At 45.7% G+C, this 22,954-nt stretch overlaps 1 protein-coding gene across 2 annotated transcripts in view; it reads right to left on the bottom strand.

Annotated features, from left to right (window-relative positions):
* Positions 1-8,073: 8,073 nt before the first annotated feature.
* Positions 8,074-22,954, bottom strand: part of LOC119974657 (NADPH--cytochrome P450 reductase-like) — a 111,877-nt gene continuing 96,996 nt past the window's right edge. For both annotated transcript variants that reach the window (XM_038813731.1, XM_038813732.1), the window contains 4 exons: positions 22,092-22,359; positions 15,376-15,521; positions 11,381-11,466; positions 8,074-8,637 (listed from right to left, as the gene is read on the bottom strand). In XM_038813731.1, coding sequence (XP_038669659.1) covers positions 8,493-8,637; positions 11,381-11,466; positions 15,376-15,521; positions 22,092-22,359 — 645 coding nt within the window. In that variant the 3' untranslated portion in view covers positions 8,074-8,492. The remainder of the gene's footprint in view (positions 8,638-11,380; positions 11,467-15,375; positions 15,522-22,091; positions 22,360-22,954) is intronic.

Raw genomic sequence — 22,954 nt, 5'->3', positions numbered from 1 at the left:
CTTTTCACTGGCAGGAGGCATCATTCCCCACCCTGCGTCTGGAGATGTCCCCTCCTAATGTGCCGTATCAGGTGGGGTTACCCCCATCCCATACATTCATACCCCTCGCCAGTTTCTGTAACTTGGTTTTAAGTGGGTCAGTGCAGACTCGATGGGTCAAATGGCCTCCTTCTGCACTGTATGTTCTATGTTCTCGTTGAGTTCTTTTCCCCCCTTTTGTTTGCTGTGACTTTCCAAAGTAGCTTTCAAGGAGAAAGAGTTGGCACCAATTATCACCCCAGGAGTCTTACTACTTTCCAGTCCCGTATGCTTTTTTTCCTACATTCTTTTTAACTCGTATTGAGAGGGGTGTGTATCGGCCACCAAGCAGCACAAGTATAGCTTCATTGGAGTCTGTTTTGTATACAGCAATTGATGTGTACACGTTTGTTCTCATTAGGCAGCATTTGCTGAGAGTTGGTGTTTAGTTGACTGCATCCAACTTGTTCAGACAACGTTGAAACAAAAATGGTCCATTTAACTATGAGCGCCACAGAATTCAGCTGCTATGTTCACATTTATACCAGTCAGAGACTGCATCAAGATATTTGGTTTTGCAAAATGCGATCATTTCCTTCACTAAATTAAACATAACAATTTTAGCAGTAGTTGCCTGGCATTAGGCAGAAGTCACAGATTATAAAATTGCACTTTAGCCATTTCACTTTACAAAGAAATAGCCATCTTAGATAAGGGCATTGGCCCAAAACATTAACTGTTTCGCTCACCCCACACACTGCTTGACATGCTGAGTATTTCCAGATATTTAATGGAATTACTATGGTGCACTGGGCTAAGATTCTCCACTCCCAGCACTGAAAGGCCGTTTAAACAGCTGACTTTTGTTTTTCAGTTTGTTAACACAGATTGTGATAACATCTAAGCTATAACAGATGTTACTGCAAGATACAAACATGAACATCAATACCTTGCTGTATGACCCAAACTACAACGGGATTGTGCAATTTCTGAGGCACTTGACATGTGATTTGCCATTTTTGAAACAGGCTGGCAGTTCAGAGAATGTTAAAGTGGTCAGCTAGAACAAAGATTAGGGAAGTTTAGAAGGTTAAAGTCAGTCCACACCACAGCTCAAATCAATGTTCCTTCTAAACCAAGCAATCAGGAACATGTTCCACAGGGAACAGGCTAGACACAAGCAACAGTCCCTTTGGAGGGTGGGTGTATGTGTAATCATGTGTCAATCTTAAAGAAACTGCATAATGCAGCACCATCAAACACTGCAAACATAGAGGGAATATTGGTTAAAGTATCCATCTATGGAGGACAGGGTTACACTGCCAAGATCTAAAAAAACTCCCCCCAATCCCAAAATATGAAAAAGTGCTGTGTACTGTGAAGATTAAGATAGATTGTGAAGCTCACTGGCTGAGCCACTGGTTACATTCAGAATTCGCAGTATCCTTTCATATTTCCCAATTATTTTGTCAGTTGTCTAAAGAAATACCAATAAGTATTAATATTAATCAACGCCAATCTTAGTTATTGAAGTGGTCTGAATAGACCTCTTCCCTTAAGGACAAGGATATTTTAATGGGCGTAAAGGATTCAAGAGTTCAAAATTAATTTTCTTAAAAGCCAACTACTCTTTGGACAGCCTGAGCAAAGAGGACAAGATGTTATGGTGCAATGTATCAGTGCTCAAATTTCAGAAACAGCGAAGGGTTAAACAGAGAGGCACCACTCAGAGTGAGAGCAAAGATAAAAACACAAGATAAAAAACAGCAAGATGTCAGTCACTGTCTCAGATATTCCAATGACTGGTTAACAGAAAGCAGAGACCCGTGGTCTGAACAACGACCATGTTCATCAGCTTCAGAACAAGAGAAAAGGGATTTTAAAATGGAAAACTTTCATGGGCTATGGGGGGGGTTTGAGCTTGGGTGGGGGGCTGAAGCATTCCAGGTCAAGGGTTGTTCCTGGGCTTTGGGGGGGGGGGGGGGGGGTGAGGAGCTTTGCGTCTTTGAGGCCTTCAAGACATCTTTAAATATTGTGGAGGCCATTACCAGGAGCAAGCTGCAGCCTGTTTGCCCTACCAAATACTTCCAGGGCAGAGACTTGCTGTGCCTTCAATGCTGAAAGCCAATTTCACTCCCTTTGACTGTAAGCAGCCTCTAGCTGCACAGCTGAAGGTTATTGCAAATGACGAGTTAGCCTTGTTAGTTATGTTAGCACTTCACAGCTGCAGGTTGTGTTTTCTGCTTGCTCCTGCTGGTGCAAGTTCTTGGAAGCTGTTGTTGCAGTTTCCTTCCTTTTCTGAAGCTGGAACGGACAATTTTTTCTAAGATAGCTGGTCCTGGGACACCGGGCTCAGGGGGATGTACGAGTCCAGAAGGCAACCTGGTTTGAAGCAAGAATACGCTGTGGTACCTGGTGTTTGGCATTGATCCAAATGGGCTACCTGATGACACCAATTGCTGATGCTTTTGTTGCTAGTGTGGTGAGTACTGCATGTAATTGGCACATCACCGCAGGTTAAACATGCTGGAAGTCAAGATGTCCAACTGCACCCTGAGTGCCAGTGGAATATATGGATGACAGGATTTGGTTCCAGTGAAATTGGGCCATGTGGGAGGGCCTGCACAGCTGCAGCTCCTGGATGGAGAATGGCATTGATACGTGGAACAAGTCACACATTGATGGGCAGATAATAATTTATATGACAAAGTTCTGGACATGCTAACACATTCTCAGACTTATCCTCCTGCATCAATGGTGCAGAGGTGGAAATGGTTGACAGCTTCAAATTCTTAGGTGGCACATCACCAACAATCTGTCCTGGGCCACCCACATTAACACCACAACCAAGAAAGCACAACAGAACCTATACTTCCTCAGGAAACTAAGGAAATCCAACATGTCCACATTGACTCTTACAGATGCATCTTAGAAAGCATCCTATCTGGCTGCATCACAGCCGGGTATGGGAACTGCTCAGCCCAAGGCAGTAAGAAATGACAAGAGTCGTGAACACAGCTCAGTCCATCACACAAACCCGCCTCCCATTCATTGACTCTATCTGCACCTCGCACTGTGTTGGGAAAGTGGACAGCTTCATCAAAGACCCCTCCCACCCAGGTTATTCTCTCTTTCAACTTCTTCTGCAGGAGATACAAAAGTCTGAGAATGACACATCCTCTCTGCTGAGTAGTACTACACTCCTTATACTTGACCTGTGCCTATGTATTTACATTGTGTACTTATGTACATCCTACATTTTTTCATGTATGGATCGATTAGGGCTGCAAGGCAGCACAGTGGTTAGCACCTTGCTTCACAGCTCCAGGGAGGAGTCCCATGTCCAAGTCCCGGTTTGGGTCACTGTCTGTGCAGAATCTGCAAGTTCTCCCCGTGTCTGCATGCGTTTCCTCCGGGTGCTCCAGTTTCCTCCTACAGTCCAAAGAATGTGACGGTTACATGGATTGGCCATGCTAAATTGCCCTCAAGTGTTCAAAAAGGTTAGGTGGGGTTACTGGGATAGGGTGGAGGTGTGGGCTTAGGTGGGGAGCTCTTTCCAAGGGTCGGTGCAGACTCAAAGGCCTGAATGGCCTCCTTCTGCACTGTAAATTCTATTAGCTGTCTGGCCTGTACGCAGAATAATATTTTTCACTGTAACTTGGTACATGTGACAATAAATCAAATCCAATCCAATTTCTGTTGAGGAACCCGTGAGAGGTGACACCGTGCGTTTGTTTTTTTTGTGAAAATGGTCTGATACAGCTTGATGTTGGTACCAATATGGAATGGCAACGTTTCTTTGTTGTTTAACGGTTAGTGTGATATGTGGAATGTTATGCAGTTGATTTTCAAATCTTTGTTACTGTTGACCATTTAATAAAACAAAAAAATCTCAACTCGTGGCTACTCCAGGGTGCTTGTGCTCCAGGAGGATGAACAGTGCATAGCATCTCAAGGAAACTTTGAAGCGTGAACACCATGCCCGAATTAAGTGCCAGCACTATAGAGGCAGCTGCCAACAATCAGCACTGCAAATCCTCTTGTGACCGAAGGCTATGCATGTGTATCAGGGGAGGGCACCAGAACATGGCCTCCCTCATGTTCCTGGCAGATGTCTGGGGTCAAGGGATGCTTAACGTGGCCGGGGGGGGGGGGGGGGGGGGGGGGGGGGTTGCTTGTGGGATTTTGAGGGTACTGATAGTCGATCTCTATCCTTTTCCAATTCCTTCCAGATTTAAAAAATGTTTGCTGGTGTGGATCTGGCAGAGCCAGAGAAGGCGGCAGCATGGAGGACGCAGACTGGTGGCAGCATTCCATGTGTAGGCGCACCTTGAAGACCTGGCTACCCATCAGACGGAAGAGGTACCCAGAGGGAAGACCAGAGACAGCCCAAGGTGTACAGGCATTGTTGGTCTTTCGATGAGATGATGGACAGCATGTGCTGCAGGAGACCCTGTCTCAAAAAAAAAAGGGAGTGCTGCATCTGTGCCACATCCTTGCGGTCTTGGCACCCTGTAGCCATGAAGGTCACCGCAACCCTGAATGTCTATGCAACGGGATCATTCTGGAGTTCAGCAGGGACCTGTGCGGCATTTTCTAAGCTACAGCCCACAGGTGCATCTGGGTGCTCATGGATGCCCTGCATGTCCAGGCATCCAACTGCATCACCTGCAACCTGGACCAAACCCACCAAGATGCCCAGGTAGGATTTTCTGCTATCGCCAGGATGCCCCAGATCACATGCATGTCACCTTGTTGTCACCCGGACATCAGGAAGTTTGCTTCATTAATAGGAAGGGGCTCCTCTCCCTGAATGTTCAGCTGTGTGACCACAGCTTCCGTATCATGCACGTGTAGTGCATCGGACCCCCCAGAGGGTCTCCTGCTGTTTGGTAATCTGCTGTGCCCTCCCCAACCTGGCACAGCAGCAGGGTGACATGCTGTGGGCAAGGAGGAGGCACATGCGGCCTCGTCTGAGGACCTGCCAGGCCAAAAGCCTGGAGGATGCCCCTGGGGAGGAGCCGCAGGATGAAAGACAGGCAGCAGCAAGGGTCCAGCATGCCTGGAGAACCGGGAAAGCCCTCATCCACACTAGATTCACATAGGACAAGGCTTTGTCCGTCAGCTCAACCCTTTCTCCCCCCACTTTTTGCTTCTTGCCACACAATACCCACCCCCCCGTTATACCACCCCACCCTTAACCACTGTATTCTACCCACCAAATATTGTGGTACATCACTCCAGTGTGAAATTGGGCCTCTGTTGGCACTGTCAGTGGGTCACTGTACAAGGCAGGAGAATGATGATCATGCGCTGCGAGGTGTGCTCCTGAATTCATGCCAAAGTCTGACTCCTGTCTTTCTGCTGACAGGGCACTCATACCCATCCTCTGTACAGGGTCGGCATTGGGGTGTTTTATCTTGGACCACTGTGACTTGGGGGCGGGGTCCTGCAGGCAGGCTTACTGTGAAGATTAATGTGACAGGGGCATCACATGTATAATGTGTACCATATTTTAACAGTGAACAGTTTCCACTTTCATTAACTCCAGCTAGTGGATCCCTCCCCATCCACTGCTATGTCTAGATTTGTCCCCAGGGTGCACATCAGAGGTAGAGGTAGCCTGCTGCTTTCTGCGCCCCATGGCCTTTGATACACTTGGCAGATGTCCTCTGGAGAGTCTGGAGCCGGAGGGCTCCCCAGTCAACTTACCAGTGTCACTGCCGTTGATGTGTCATCCTGGTCTGCCCACTGCCCTCCAGATGCACCGGTGTCCCGGGGGGGGGGAAGCAGTTGGAATAAGCTACAACGGCCTCAGTCATCTGGTTTTGCCAGGTCTATCGGCTCGCCATTGTCTACACCATGGTGATGACGCCCTCAGTGATGCTCCTCTGCGACTGGGCAATGCTACGGAGTGCCTCGGCAATGTTCACCTGCATGTGGAATACGTATCTCAGTGACCGGGATATGATCTCAAGGTCCTCGGCCATGGTAGTCACAGCCTGAGTCATGCTGACGCTACCACTCAAGACCTGGACATAGTGCTCCAGGTTTTCCACTATGGTCAGCATCCTATCAATGTTGACAGATTACCTAACATGGTTGGCAACATCTCCTGCGACCAAAGCCTTTGTGACTCTTCCAATCAGCTATGCAGTCGCTGGAATGTACCAGACATCCTCTCCGGAATGTCACGGCTGTGTCCTATCATCTGGATCAGATCTGGGAGAACTTTGTCCAGAGGCTCGGCATTTGACTGGGACCCAGCTGAGTCCTGGGATCCAGCAGACCTCTGACTACCGTCTCCCTTGGATGTTCTTGCCTCCACCTGATGTGTATCAGCAACTTTGTGGTGCTCACCACGGATTGTGCCCCAGAAGCTGGTCCACTAATGTCACCCACTGAGGTGCACGTCTCTGTGCTGGTGGAAGGTGGGGTGATAGTTTGCCGGTGTTCTCCTTGGAGCTCTCTTCCAAATTTGAAGGGTTGCAGGTGGAGGAGAGAGGTGGTAATTTACCCTTACAGCTCAATGTAGGTCATTGGTCTTCTTCTGACATTGAAAGATGGACCCCCTGATCATGCTGCCCACACGGATAGCCACTGCCTTCCAGGTGCTATTGTTGACCCTGTTGCTGGACCTTTGACCCCCTTGGCGTTCCAGCATGTTCAGTCTCACATCCACAGCTTTGAGAATACTCACCAGTTTGCCATTGCCAAAGTGAGGAGCAGGTCAGTGCGCTGCCATGTATCTGTTGATTGAGCGTGAGTGCTGAGGGAGCGTTTAAAAGCAGCGATGAGATGCTGAGGCGCCACTCTTGCAAATCAGACTGCGAGACAGCCAGTAATGGCAAGACTCATGTGGAGGCTCATTTTCGGCACTACGAGCCGTTGAATATGAGCCGCAATCTCGCCAATGCAGCCGTCGAGGAACACCCCGCCAAATTCGCTCAAAATAACACTTGAAAATGTTTCCGTTGAATCGTGCTTAAGTCTCTGGAAAAGCTCTGGCATAATGAGAAGTAATTGTAAAATTTTAGCTTATTATTTCTGTGAATACACTGAGCTGTAATGAACACAGAACATAAAAAAGAAATTTTAAATAAAACCCAGAAAATTCTGAAAACATGCAACAGGACTGTCAGCATCTGTGGTGAGAAAGAGCAGGCTTCAGGCATAGGACTTTAGTAAAATGGTGTTTACACAAAGTTTCAGATGTCGCTGTATGTTTCCAACCTGTTTGGTTTTCAATTAATTTCCTTTTAATCCAAAGATGCAGACTTGGTACTAAGATGTTCGCTGAAAACAATGCCGCAGAGATCTGTTTCAGTACCGTACTGCTGAGCAGAAAATTCCATGATTAAAATGTCGCTACCTGCCAACAGCCCCTTAAGTTAGCCTGTAACATTTTATCCTAACAGTGCGGACTGATGTTGAGAGATTCAGAACAACCAATCTGTGCTTCTGCTCACCTGTCCCAACAGATGGCGGAATTTACATTCCCTGATACAGGGGCTCTACTTTAACGTTTGGATCGTATATTGCATTTGTCACAGACTTTGCTACTGTTTGATTTACAAACTCTTGTATTAAAGACTCAAGCCAGTCTTGAAGTCCTTAACACAACCTTTCCGAAACCTTAATCCAGCACAGAGGAGATTCAACAGGGAAGAGTTCGTTAGAGGCAACATTTTCACATTCCTGTCTGGAAACCAGGAGTTAGATAAATTTGCGAGGTGCAAGTACAGCGTGACTTAACATCTTACAACTGTAGGAGTTTTGCTTATTTTAAAAAAATAAGTCAAATAAAATCTTTGTCGACTATCTATGAAAACCAGTATGATTCTTGAACTCACAAGGATGAGAGCAGACCCCGGGTTTAATGCATTCCGATACCTTCAGGTACACAGGTTTGCCCAGCACACTTTCCTCAAAGATTAAACATTGTGCATCAAAAGATATAAAGGTGGTAATTATAAATTGCATAAATAAAAAAAATGATCAAATCATGAGATTATGTAAAACCTGGTGTTGTTTTCAAAGTTACAACCCAATGTCTTCCTGTAATACAGTTAATGTTTTATTTTTCAAAAGTTACCAAGACAAATAATGGGAAAGGTCCCATTCCATAGGTTTGGAAATTTTACTATGGTGTGTGCTGCAGCACCATATTAAACAAATATTATTTGTAAAGAATTCTTCTGATCATGGGGATTTATAACACAGTAACTTTTAAAAAGACAGCTATGGAAAATCTCTAGTAAAATATCAATTCTGTGGAGTACAGTATTTAGTAAAGCAAACCGTTATTTCTCCACGAAGTGTCTAGGACATTTTAGATTTTTTTTTTTACATACAAAAAGAATCATTGCCTCATTGCTTAACTTTACAGATCTCTTGTTTTGATTGGTGGAGTTCATCAGCTGGATGATTCTTTCACCTTTCAATTCTGGAAGCTTACTGCTCCCATTCCCATTTTAACTCCAGACGTCAGAAGAGTAACGGCCTTTTGTCATCAGTTTCTTGACATAATCAACAGCCTCCGTGTGCGTCATTTTTCCGAGTTCAGCAACAATTTCGTAGAATGTGTTCTGGACGTCTCTCGCCATATTCTTTGCGTCACTGAAAGAAAGGCACAAAGATTTGTATTTATATGGCTCCTTTCATTGCCTCAGGAATTCGCAAAGCACTTTAGGCCAATTAAATACTTTTTTTTTGGGAAGTGTAGTTACTGTTGTGACGTAGGAAACGTAGCAGCTGATTTGCACATAGTAAGGTTCCACAGTCAGCAATCTGTTTTAATAATACAGGACAGTAACAATTGTACAAGACAGTAACAATTGTACAGGACATCGGGGCGAAATTCCCTGCGCTGAATGGCTTGGATTTTGCATTAAAATAGTCAGCACCAATAGTTGCTTTAGATTCATAGAACCATCTATCCCCATACCCCTACAACTTTATTTCCTTCAAGTGCCCATCCAATTTATTTTTGAAATTACTGACCGCCCCCACTTCCACCACTCTCTTAGGCGGCGAGTTCTCGGTCATTACCAGTCACTGTAAATTGGACACCGCTTCTGGTAACCACACAAGTGCAATTAAACACAAAATCAGAAAGTTATCCAATTTGCTCTGTTCCTTCATAAATGCGGTGCTTCGGCATGTCGCTAATAGACTTGGCATTAAAATACATGCAGGGTCACAAATCTGTAATTTTTGCCCACTAAACATAACAGGAAAAGTTAAGGCTTATCCATTCAAATGCTTAAATTAAATAAAACAGCGTGATAAATCTTCATTACTATCAACCTCTCTGGCACTAAAATTAACTTCAACAATGAGAAGAAATGAGACTCCACAATTGTCAAAGGTTAAACTTTGTCTCTTACATCTCACTATCTCATCTTTCTGTATATGATTTTATATTGAATTAAATGTTGAAAACACTTCCTGATGTAGCTGGAAGTCAAAATTTTAACTCATTCAAAACACACCCAGTTGCAGAGATAAAATGGGACTCCACATCACAGAAGTATTGTTCAATCTGACTGGTTTTTTAAAGAGACGCATACGGTAGGGCAGCATGGTGGCGCAGTGGTTAGCACTGTGGCCTCACGGTGCTGAGGTCCCAGGTTCGATCCCAGCTCTGGGTCACTGTCCGTGTGGAGTTTGCACATTTTCCCCGTGTTTGTGTGGGTTTCACCCGTACAACCCAAAGATGTGCAGGGTAGGCGGATTGGCCACGCTAAATTGCCCCTTAGTTGGAAAAAATGAATTGGGTATTCTAAATTTTAAAAAAAAAGATACACATATGGTTTTAAGAGACACATAGCTACTGCCCTGTTTACATAGGTTCCAGATTCCTTGTCAAGGGCTCACAGTTTAAGACACCTGAGAACAAGAAGTCGCCATTCAAAAGTCGATGAAAGACCTGTGGGCATCTCTGAGGTGTACTGAATGGCAAGTGCCACTCATTCACCATCAACTCCCAAACTCAGGTCAATACATAAAATTCATACAGATGATTGGACATTTTACATTCGTGGAGTCAGGGAAACTCGGGCAGAGTGTGGTTTCCAGCAGTCCTTGGAAGTCTGATTGCTACTTCCAAAAACCTTTGTATTGGCTTGTTGAGCCTATCCTTCTGTGCACACCATTGTCATGCAGCTGGAGTTTCTTTCCACCAGTCCAACTTAGATAAAGGTTTCACGATAAGTGTTACTGCCAAGATGGAAAGTCATTTTTCCCAGTTGTGCAGTCTTATTTCAGGCAGGCTGTTAAGAGGCGATGACCAGCTATCAAAGAGGGTGTGCAAGAGGCACTCAGCCCAATGATTTGTCTCTATCTTCATGCAACTGGTAAAGAGCAGTCAAAGGAAGGAGAGGGGGAACCACTAATGGGAGGTGCTGTGAACTCAAAGTTTAGAGTTTGCTAGTCTCAAACAGGGTGGCAAGTGGGGAGCTGCAAATAACCTCAGCAGCATGGGTCGAGGGTAAAGAAATGAGGCGATGAGATTTCCTCGTGTTCATTATTATTGTAATTCACTGTAGAGATCAGCTGAAGACAGATGCAGGTTTCAATGTGATGCCCTTCAATTATTAAAAAGCCCACTGATTATTACTGTCTGGGCCTGCCAATGATGAATGGTGTTTCAGTGAAGAACCACAGTATACCTGACAGCTGTGGTCAATAACATCAGGAGAATGGGATATTAAATGTAAGTTTCCAGTAGAGTATTACAATTTGGGCTGATTTTCCCTATTGAGGGGAGGTGCAAACTTTTGCTGGTTGGGTTTGAATTTCACAAGGTGAAGGACAGAACAAGAATGGAAGAACCAACAAGTATGAAATGTGAAGGCCATTTAAGGACTTCAGTTAAAAGTTATGAGCATGAAGGAGCATAGGAGTTCCTTTACCCACTGTCTGAGAGAATCACCTGGTCACCAATGAACACTAATGCTAAACTTCCAATCTAGAGGACAGCTTTCTGACTATATCAAAATCTTCACATTACAACTGGAGTCAAAAGTAAATGTTTCCTGGGGATAGGTGCACCTTTCTCTGACTAGAGCAGTACTCAAGAAATCCACAGGGGAGGCTTGGAAATTTGAATCAAATAAAATCTGTTGGGGGTGAAAGTGGAAGTGTGCAGACGTTCAGCTGGTCAGTGTCCTGTTTTTTTCCCTCACCGTAGCTGACTGACATTTGCATTTCTAGCTTTTCCTGAGCTTTGTTTAAAGAGCAGTCAGATGTTCTGGCAGTGATCACATTCATTGTTTTTCCAACTGAAACCGATCAAGGAGCAGTGCAGCTCTGTGCAACACAAATGAAGAGTTGCATTTCCTCCGTGATCTTCACTTACCCACAGATGTAGATATGTGCACCCTCCTTCTGGATCAGATTCCACAAGTGCTCTTTATTTTTCTTTAGCAAATGCTGGACATATACCTGAGGGTTGATACAAGACAGTGAAAAGCAGAGACATTAATCACCCGAAATCGCAAAACAATTGACAAGGAAGGTCACCGACCCATTAACTCTAAAGAACAGCATCTACACATTGAATACAAAGAACAAAGAAAAGTACAGCACAGGAGGAACAGGCTCTTCGGTTCTCCAAGCCTGCGCCGACCATGCTGCCCGTCTAAATCAAAATTTTCTACACTTCTGGGGTCCGTATCCCTCTATTCCCATCCTATTCATGTATTTAATGATGCAACTTTTTCTTCCACTTTCTTATCTCCAAGGCCTTTCCAACATCAACTGACATCCAAGTAGCAAAACATCCCAAGTCACTCAACTAGAGCATTATTAAAAATAAAAATTAAACACTGAAGCAAAACAGGTGTTATTAGGACTGGTGACAGAAACTTGGTGAAAGTTTTAAGGAGGGCCTTAAAACGGATGTGAGGTGGAGAGGTTTACAGCTATTAGTAACACAGTGAAGCTCTTCCTATGATCCTGAACTTGCTCTTTTAATTAACTTCTGTTAAACTCCCCACCACCCACTATGCTATAGCCAAGGTTTAATGAGGGATGATGTTCAGATTCTGTTCCACTTGTTACCTTGCATCCCTCCATAAACATCCCCTCACATTTGCACCTGAAGAGTCAATGGCTTTCTAATCTCTGTGCCATGGCTCGATCCTCTCACACTAGGGACTCTCCTCAAAGCCTAGCCCCACACCACTTCCAGAGGTTGATATTTTCTCTTTGTGCCTCAGTTACCAGAATTGAGCTCAAGATGTGTCCTACCTAGAGAACTACATTGCTTCAGCATGATAGCCTCAAAATGTGCTTGGCAGTACAACAAGCATTTTTTAATTACTGTGGTGACAGGGACAACACTGGACACAATTTTACTAGCCCCTGCTGGCCGGTAGGGGGAGGGGGTAGTTTGTAAAATTCCCCACAGTAAGGGTCCTTCCTGCTTATTCCCTGATTTCCCCTTTCTTTTATTTTTGCCGTTACATTTTTGATCCATGGATGATTATTGGACACATCTTTTTAAGGCAAGAAGCCAGTTTCTTTAATTCAAGCAGGAAGAATCTGGAAGGCTGTGCTGGCTTAAACAGAAGCTGCGGACTGGCCGGCATCAGTGAGATAAGCTGGGTAGTCAGTTTATTTGATTGGCTGGTGGCCTAAGAATGGGCACAGAAGGCTGTGCCTGCCTAGTAACAGGTGGTGATTGGATATTTTTTCACTAGAACGCTTTTGACTTTCGTCCTTATTATTTTTCACCCCTTTCACCACCTACCCGTCGGTGTTTGGCTGTCTTGTGTGTGGGTGTAGCGGGTGGGGGCAGTTAAAGTGGGAGTAAGGAGATAAATTATAGCTTTTTAAAATAAATTTAGAGTACCCAATTATTTTTTTTCCCCCAATTAAGGGGCAATTTAAGCGTGGCCAATCTACCTAACCAGCACATCTTTGGGTTGTGGGTGTGAAACCCACACAGATACGGGGAGAATGTGCAAACTCCACACGGACAGTGACCCAGGGCCGGGATTCGAACAGAGGTCCTCAGCGCCGTAGTGCCAGTGCTAACCACGATGCCACCGTGCTGCCCTAGATAAATGATAGTTAACCATTTGCATTTACTGCATATTTCATGATGGTTGTTATAAATAAATAGTAATCGTGTTTACATTCGCAAACCTGGTGACTGTGATTATTGAACAGCAAAGGGCCAAAGACTTTCGATATTTTTGTAAGAATTATTGGTTAATTCACTTGTGTGTTACGGCTCAGGGGCACGTGGGACTGTAATTGGCCATGCATTAGCCCAGGGATTTGTAACACAGCATGGTTCTCTTGTCCACCAGTCCCAGATATGCCCGAGATTTTGTGTGGGAGGTGGGCACGGTCTAGGACTGCTCACCCACCCTCACCCCAGTTAAGCCACTTGGACGGTCAATTAATGGCTATGTATAGAGCCCCGCTATCCTCCTGATCGAAATATGTAGTAGTAGTCAGGGATGGGAGAGGGTGGGGCAAGCCCCACAGTTTAGCCACTCTCCCAGCACTTAGAATCTGGGGAATGCCTGTGTTCCCAGCAGTGCCCTCTGCTGTGAATGGTGCTGCTGGGACAACAAATCTAATTTGGCTGGCAGCTCCGAGGTGGGACTTTTCACAATTAAAAAAAATTTTTTTTAGAGTACCCAATTAAAATTTTCCAATTAAGGGGCAATTTAGCTTGGCCAATCCACCTAGCCTGCACATCTTTGGGATGTGGGGGTGAAACCCACGCAAACACAGGGAGAATGTGCAAACTCCACATGGACAGTGACCCAGGGCCGGGATCAAATCTGGTACCTCGGCACCGTGAGGCAACAGTGCTAACCACTGCACCACCGTGCTACCCTACTTCCTCACAATTAAGGGGAAATAGAAAACAACACCATCTATAAAATCTTGTCCATTGAGTTTCACTCCCAGATCTCTACATTTCTCCTCGAGCTAGATAAACACTTTGCACCAAATATGTCTCCCAGTTTGTTGTTCTTCCAAGGTCCAACATCTTGAATTAATTTGCACTGAGTTGTAACTGTCATTGCCTTCAAGTTGTAAACTGTATTCAGGTTCTTTTGGAGTTCCTTGGCTTAGATTCACACCCATCTCTTCTGAATGTATTTTGCGAATACATGTTGGAAATAGGAGCTACACTTCTACTAGTCAATGCCCCAGGAATCTTGTAGTGGGGCCCGATGGTTTCTACATTCAGACGCCCAATGCAAATTAGTCAAATCTGAGATGGGATCAGTCAAACATCATTCCTTTAAATAGTATCCACCCATCTCTTGCTCAAAAATTAATTCTTTATCCATCAGCTAGTTTACATGTCAGATACCCATTGCCTCAGGATTTTCACTTGGAATTTATTGAATCTAGCTACACTACATCATTGGGTATCCCAACAAGGGAGTCATGAGAATGCGGCCTCATTGGTCTTAAGATTGGACCAATTTGCACTGGGCTTCTGAATGTGGCTTGCATTAGATACTGTTGAACCCCAGCACCAGTCCCGGAGAGATAATGAGTAGAACCAACCTCAGAGATTTAACTTTGATCATCATTGTTCGTTAAGTGTTTTGGTTAAAGATGAAGGACTTCATCAGGAATTTTAAATATGTCTATGTTCCTCGTTTATCTTATCAGTATAAATTGAAACCCCTAAAAAGTCAGTTTTCAAGCTTGGCACTGCGTGGAGCTCATTAAGTTATAATTATGCAATTTCAGTATTTTTCTTAATGCAAGAGATCGGAAATCATGTTGGCCGTATCTCCTGAACCTCACTCAGCTAGCCTCTCATGAATCTATGTTATGGAGATCGGCTCTTCGGCCCAAACTGGGCCATGCCAGCCAAAAGCCCATTTAAGCTAACTCCATTTGCTTACATTTGACCAATATCTCTTTAAACGTTTCCTTTCCACGTGTCTGTCCAAATGCCTTTTAAATGTTGTCAATGTCCCTACCTCAACCACTTTCTCCGACAGCTCATTCCATATACGTACCATCCTCTTGTGTAAAAAAAGTTGCTCCTCAGGTTCCCATTAATTCTTTCCCTTCTTAACCTAACCTAAACCTATGCCCTCTACTTCGCGATTCCCCAACCCTGGGAAAAAGGCTGCGTGCATTCACCCTATCCATGCCTCTCATGATCTGATAAACCTCTATAAGATCACCCTCAGTCTCCTACGCGCCAAAGAATAAAGTCCTAGTCTGTCCAATATCTCCCTATAACTCAGTCCTTTGAATCCTGGCAACATCCTTGTAAATCTCTTCTGCACTCTCTCCCTGGTTTAATAACATCTTTCCTACAGCAAGGTGACCAAAACTGAACACAATACTCAGGCTCACCTTTTCAGCTTGGTCTCTGGAGTACGCTACATTAAGCTGAGTAAGGACACTGTCCTTCTCAAACTGCGCCAGCTCTTCTTGATACAGATAGTCCTCATTCTTATGACGACAGCCGTAATACAGCACAGTCTCTCCAACCTCCTTCCCTGTAAAACAAAGCACAATGGTCGTTTTCTGCGCACATTCAGCTCTGCGTGGACATCTCAAAGGTTAGTTTGGGATTTTTCAGGGTGGAAGGAGGCGGCAGGAAAAACACAATCTTGGAGAGTCCAAACTGTAGAAGAGGCTTTCTCATCAAACAATATTGTATGGTTACAACAGCCAGTAAGTCACAACTAGAAACCCAGGTAAAGAAACAAGGCTCTAAATTAATGGCGCTCAGAGGTTGAAAAGCAAGATAAATGAGAAAATAAAGTAATACTAATTAGGTCACATCAAACTTACCATTAAAAGCCTGCTCATTAGAGGAAGTCAAGGAGTTTAATTGCCTGGAGAGTTTGGGTGTGGACAAAGCGTTGCAGTCAGGAAATTAGATTGAAGAAGAGGAATATTAAAAGGTGCCGAGAAAGACCCCACTATTCAACGGCACATTGCCATTTTCTTTGGTCTCGGCGAAGAACATCCAGTCGAGGCCGCACTTTTAGTCATTTCCTGCACTGACAAGCTCAGCTCGCCAGTGCCAGACGGCTGCATGGAGATCGGGGCCCCATTTTTAAAGGTAGCCCCTGTTGTGTTATGCTGCTTCGGATAACACAGGCTGCTACTTGATACAGTCTTAACTAAAGGATGGAGGGAATAGAAGGGATTAGAAGAAACTATTAACACAGTTCTCAAATGAGTTCGACACTCTGCTAATCTAACTGTAGTAACTCAGTCTAACTGTATCAGCTTGCTCTAAGCCACGTGCTGGGGTGTGATGCTGCCACCTCAAGTGTCCTGACTGCTCATTGGTGGTGTCCTATTCTGAGTGTTCATTGGTTGCATGTTTGCCTATCATGACATCTTCCCTTTTTAAAAAAAAGATGTATATACATCTGAATGTGTCTGTCTAATGTGACAGACTGGAGGAATACAGAACAGAACAAATAAAACAAATGCTCACAAGTCCAGTCTCTGAGGCTTGCGTCTGATCCTCGTCGACTGCCGGAGAGGTGGTGGAGGGGATGACGGTGTCTTGACAGGTGAGTGGGAAGCACGACTGGTGGCCTTGTGGTTCGAGGTGTCTGGAGGTGGCAATTCAACATGAGGAAACGGAGGGGAAAGTGGTTGTGGGCAAGCAACTTTTCACAGTGCCCTTCGATTCCTTCGCACAATGGAGCCATCAGCCATACGTATGACATAGGATCTGGGCGCGGCCTGTCGAACAACGACAGCCGGAGCAGACCACCCACCATCTGGTATCTTGATCCTGACAGTGTCTGCCGGGGATAGCACGTCCAGATTGGTGGCATATGCGTCATAGCCCTGCTTCTGGCTGTCGTGAAGCTGCTGCATCTTATACAGCACCAGGAGGTGATCATGGTTGGGCAGGTGTATGGCTGGAAGCGTTGTCCGCAGGTCCCTGTTCATCAGGAGTTGAGCTGGTGACATGCCAGTGGACAAGGGAGTCACCCGGTACGCAAGTAGTGCAAGGTGTATGTCGGAAGCAGAGTCCGAGGCCTTGCGGAGGAGCTGCTTGACGATGTGCACCCCTTTTTTGACTTTGCCATTGGACTGCGGATAGTACGGACTGGAGGTGACATGCCTGAAATTGTAGCTCTTGGCAAACAGGGACCATTCCCGACTGGAAGCACGGGCCATTGTCACTCATGACAGTGTTCGGGATGCCATGCCGTGAGGATGTCTCTTTACTCGCTTTGATGACGGTCCGTGAAGTGAGGTCTGGCAACTTCAGCACCTCAGGATAGTTCAAAAAGTTATGATTAAGATGTAGTCACGACCATTCACATGGAATAGGTCAATGCCAACCTTGGACCAGGGAGAGGTCTCTAGGTCATGTGGTTGGAGCGTCTCCTTGCTCTGCACTGGTTGGAACCTCTGACAGGTTTCGCAGTTCAGGACCATGTCTGTGATATCCTGGTTGATGGTGGGCCAGTAGACAGCTTGCCGGGCCCTGCGTCTGCACTTTTCTACGCCCAGGTGTCCCTCCTGAATCTGCTGCAGCACATGCTCTGGAGACATAGCGGGATGACTATCCTGTCCAGGATGACGTGTCGTCTCTTTGAAGCAACACCGCCCCAATGCCTGACTCGCATCTGTAGATATTTTGGTGTCTCAGTCTGGGTCAAAGAATGCAAGGACGGGTGCGGTGGTGAGCTCGGCTTTCAGCTCCAGCCACTCTGTTCGGTGCTCCGTCTCCCACTCAAATGCGGTTGATTTTTTCACCAGGTTGCATAGGGCCCTGGTGTGTGTGGCCGAACTTGCCAAGGAAATTGACCATTCCCAGGAGCGCAGTACTGCCTTCTTGTCCTCTGGGACTTTCATTGCCTCGATGGCTCTAATTTTGTGTGTTTGCACATCGTGTTGCAAAATCCGATCGCCCAGGAACTTCAGCATGGATGTCCCAAAACAGCACTTGGAGCTGTTTAGCTTGAGGCCATGTTCAAGTATGCGTCAGAATACTTTCTTGAGTCATGACACATGTTCCTCTGGGGTTGTGGAGCAGATTATGATATCGTCACATAGACACGAATCCCTTCTATTCCCTCCATCATCTGTTCCATGATGCGATGGAAAATCTGATGCCGAGATTGTGCCAAATGGCATTCGGTTGCAGCAGAACCTGCCAAAAGGTGAAGGTGCAGAGCCTTCTGCTGGATTCTTCAAGTTGGATTTGCCAAAATCCTTGGGATGCGTCCAACTTTGTGAAGAAGCGCGCGTGTGCCATCTCACTCGTGACTTCTTCCCTCTTCGGAATGGGGTAAAGTTCCCGCATAATGTTTTTGTTTAGATCCTTGGGGTCAGTGCAGATGCGTAGGTCCCCCGAAGGCTTCTTAATGCACACCATCGAGCTGACACAGTCGGTTGGTTCAGTGACCTTGGAGATTATGCCTTTGTGTTGTAGACTCGTGAGCTCTGCCTTCAGGCGCTCTCAGTAGATCAGAGACTCGTCATGGTGCGTGGACCACTAGCTTGGCATCAGGCCGCAGTCGAATCTTGTACTCGTACGGCAGCGTGCCCATCCCGCTAAAGACACGTGGGTACAGGGTTAGAATGTCGTCAATGCTGGCCTGAAGATCCGAATAGGACGGTGTCGTGGTGTAGACCCTTTGAATGAGGTTCAGTTGCTTGCAGGTGTGCGCACCTAGCAGGGCTGCCCTGTCTGGTTTAACAATCTCGAAGCGTAATCGGGACACCTGCAGATGGCAGGACCCCAGTGCCTTGATTGCGTTTCTATTGTAGTCCAGGAGTTTGCAGGCAGCTGGAAGGATTGTGGGGGGCTTATTGATTCTCTTGAAGTCCACCTGCAAAATCAGGCTGGCGGAGGCACCTGTGTCCAGTTTGAACTGGATGGGGGAAGTGGTTGACCTTCATCACTGCATGCCATTCGTCCTCAGAATCCACAGCCAGGGTTGATTGGGCTTGCGATGTGTCTGGTGTGGCGTATTCGCACTTAGTAATAATGCCCACTCGGTAGGTGTTATCCAGGTATTTATCATCTGGATCTGTTGCACTTCCGGGATCAGAGTCATGCATTCGGTGTTGCACACTTCTGATGTGCTGCTGTCGGAATTGGGAGCGCTGGCTCCTGACTGATGGTGCAGATCTGCACAGGGCTGCATAGTGGTTTGGTTTCCCACAGTTTAAACAGCGTTTGCCTCTTGCAGGGCAGTTAAAAAAAAAAAAAAATGGGCGGTGCCGCAGTTGCACACACATCATGATGTCAGCGTCATGACGCTCAGTGCGTCGTTGCGCATGCGTGGTGCAGTTCTCGGACGTCTGCACCTGCGCAGTGTGGTTTTCGGCTGTTTCGTCAATGTGGAGGCGCTACATCCGGGAGATGGTCTGAACACTCTCCCCCTCATGGGAGGCTTGTTTTTCACTTTCTGCCGTTTTATACTGTGAATAGCGATTTTTAGAGTGCTCATGCACAGTACACGTTTCAATCGCGACTGGCAGGGTCATGTGCTTGATTTTCAATAATTGCTCTTGCAGAGGATCAGAGTGGACTCCAAAAACGATTTGGTCTCTGATCATGGAGTCAGTGATATCACCGAAGTTGCAGGATTGCGCTAGCAGTCTATGGTTAGTTTAGATAGGAGGTGAAGGATTCGTCTTTACCTTGTATCCTCTGCTTGAAGATGTAGCGCTCGAAGATTTTGTTGGTGTCCATCTCGCAGTGGCTGTCAAATTTGTCCAGGATGGTTTGGTACTTTGTTTTGTCCTGCCCTTCGGAAAAGTGAAAGGAGTTGAAGATCTCTATCGGATGGTCGTCCGCAGTGGTGAGTAAAAGAGCTATCTTCTGCACATCGGTCACGCCATCAAGGTTGGATGCTTCCACGTATAGTTGACATGTCTGCTTGAATGATAGCCAGTTGGCACTAAGGTTGCCGGTGGTCCTGAGCTGATGAGGAGCCTGAACCTTGTCCATTTTGCCTGTGTGCAGTAGCTGGTTAGCACGGAACTTGCCGAGTTGAACTAGATAGATTGAAGTCACTCCTGGTATCATGTGTTATGCTGCTGCAGATAACACAGGCTGCTACTTGATGCAGTCTTAACTAAAGGATGCTCCAGATTCTGAAATGAGTTCAACATGTTTATTGAACTACTAACACAGTTCTCAAATGAGTTTGACTCTCTGCTAATCTAACTGTAGTAACTCAGTCTAACTGTACCAGCTTGCTCCAAGCCACGTATTGGGGTGTGATGCTGCTGATCAACCCTGTCTAACTCTCCAGATGTCTGTCTGTGGAAAGAGGCAGGGTGTGAGTGCCTCATCCCTTTTATAGTGTTTATGTTATGCCCCCTTGTGGTGATGCCACTTCTGAGTGTCCTGACTACCCATTGGTTGTCTTATTCTGAGTGTTCATTGGTTGCATGTTTGCATATCATGACAGACCCAAACTTTCAAATCCTCTGAGCGACCCCATGGCGGTCTCCAGCCCCCCCCCCCCCCCCCCCCCCACTTCACCCAACATATGTTTTCTAGGGTCCTAGAGCCACCCTCACCCCACCTCTTATGGGCAAGGCATCCCGGGCCTGACCCATGGTGCCACCCTTCCCTGTCTCAGATCATCCAGGCATCTCAAATGGTCTGGGAACCTCCAAGTTGCCGTTACGCCTGGTCCATGTTTGTGTGGACCAGTACTAAACAGTGCCATGACAAGGTCTTGCTGGGGAGGCCATAAATTCCCAGGCGACGGGAGAATCCAGCGCATGCATTTTGCAATGAGCTAATTCCACTGATCTGGATCACGCCCAGTGTGGGCAAGATCTAGATCGCAATGTCTTTCGCGAGGTTCGGACGAATCTCACGTGACGTCTAGAACATCGCGAATCTCACGAGAAGCCTCTCGCAAGACTAAACAGCCTTATGGCGCCACCAAGTCGGGCGCGCTGAAGTTGGTAAATCATGCCCTCTACCTCCACCATTTTTCGGAGAAGGGAATTCCAAATCCTCTTAACCCTCAAGAATTTATTTTCCTTATTTCTCTCTTAAATGGACAATCCCTTATTTTTAAGTAGCGAACCATAGTTCTAGATTCTCTCTTTCCACATGCACCCTACTAAGACCCCATAGGATCTTACAGGTTTCAATCAAGAGTCTCTTACTCTAAACTCAAGTGGATACAAGCCTTAAGGCAACCCATCCATTCCTGGTATTAGTCTTATAAACCTTCTGTGAAGTGTCACCATTGCATTTATATTCTTCCTTAAAGGAGACCAATACTGTACACAGAACTCCAGATGTGGTCTTACCAATGGTCCTGCATAAATGAAGCATAACATTCCTACTTTTGGACAGATAATAATAATAACAACAACAATCACTTATTGTCACAAGTAGGCTTCAATGAAGTTACTGTGAAGAGCCCCTAGTCTCCACATTGCGGTGCCTGTTCGGGGAGGCTGGACCGGAAAGTGAATCCACGCTGCTGGTCTTTTCTGCAATACAAGCCAGCTGTCTTAGCTCACTGTGCTAAACCTGCTATGGTTTCTTGATGTCACACTTCAGTCAATGGAATTCTGCCCTTTTGTCCATGTTTGAACCAAGGAAGGTCACTTTGACAATGCAGTAGTTTCTCAATCTTGCAGTAGAGTCTCAGTCTAGATCAACTGCTCCAATTTAAATAACGGGGGTTGTGGCTTGTATGCAATGTCCTTGATTCAGGAACAAAAGCTATCAACTCGGCCAAGCTGTCACAAACAATTGTTCTTTTAAAAAAAACCTAGAAATTAACATATTCAAAAATGTGCATGTTATTGAAGGCTGGTTTCAAAGCACTGCAATTCATTTAACCAGAATCGCCAAGAATGTGCTCCACAGGCAAATCTCAAGGATCCCGATGTGATGGATTGTGATGGAACCAGGATTCAATATAGACGTGGAACAACAATGGGGAGAAAGGGAAAGAATGGAAAGCAACATTTCAAGAGAGCTAAAGTGGAGAAGGAAAACCTCCTGATCAATGCACATTGATAACAGACAGAACCACCCAAAGGAGGAAAGGTCAGGTCGCTGTAAACGTTAGGAGGATATACTTTTGCTTCTGTACCTTGTTGCTTCAGCCAAGCCCGTTCCTGAATGAAGCCAATGAAGGGAGCGATACCGGTGCCAGGTCCGATCATGAGAACGGGAGTACTGGGTTTGTAGGGCAGCCGGAACTGAGACTTCCGCACGTACATTGGGACAGTGGACTTGTGATCATTACCAGTTGGCACTTTGTTGTGTAGCCAGGTTGTTGCCACGCCCCTGTTGATGCGGCCTGCTTTGGATGTGTACTCCACCACAACCGCACAGATATGAATCGAGTCAGAGTGAACCTAAACAGATTGCAAAGCTATTATCAAATCATGCAACACTAAATGCTAGGTAAATTAACTTTTCCTAGTGCTGTGCAAGGTATCATTGCTAAATATGAAAATACAAGTTGATACAGAAGCATTAATGTCCCAAGTGATTTGTTTCTATACAACCTGCAGCCAATCCTTGCAATGATATGGGGATACAGGCTGTAGTTAAAATTGACCTCAAGCCAACTGTTCCTGTACATGCTGATGGAATGCTACACAAGAGCTCATTGCTAATTCATGCAAACTGCTTATGGGCATAGATTCTGTTCCCTGTCTGACTCAAGATGGCATGGTTAGAATTGGAAGCCCACAGAAGGTTTTCCTTCCTCAATTCCTCACGTGGCCCCTGGGACATGGCAGATCCCCACCTCTTCAGCCAATAAAATTCAAAGACTGTTTTGTGCAATCAATAAGTGCTCAGCAAGCACTCTTTCTTTATCTGTTTCCACAGAGCCAGGCTCATCAAATGGTTTTGTCTTCCAACTTGCTTCGGTTTTGTTAAAAGATCCTGCTGCAATAGAGGTGCAGCTGATGCCGACACCACCTTTGGCTTCACTGCCACTGG

The sequence above is a fragment of the Scyliorhinus canicula genome, chromosome 12 (genome assembly GCF_902713615.1).
Source record: "Scyliorhinus canicula chromosome 12, sScyCan1.1, whole genome shotgun sequence".
Classification (NCBI taxonomy): Eukaryota; Metazoa; Chordata; class Chondrichthyes; order Carcharhiniformes; family Scyliorhinidae; genus Scyliorhinus; species Scyliorhinus canicula.
The sequence above is the reverse complement of the archived record's forward strand: the minus strand, read 5'-3'. Positions and strand labels throughout refer to the sequence as shown.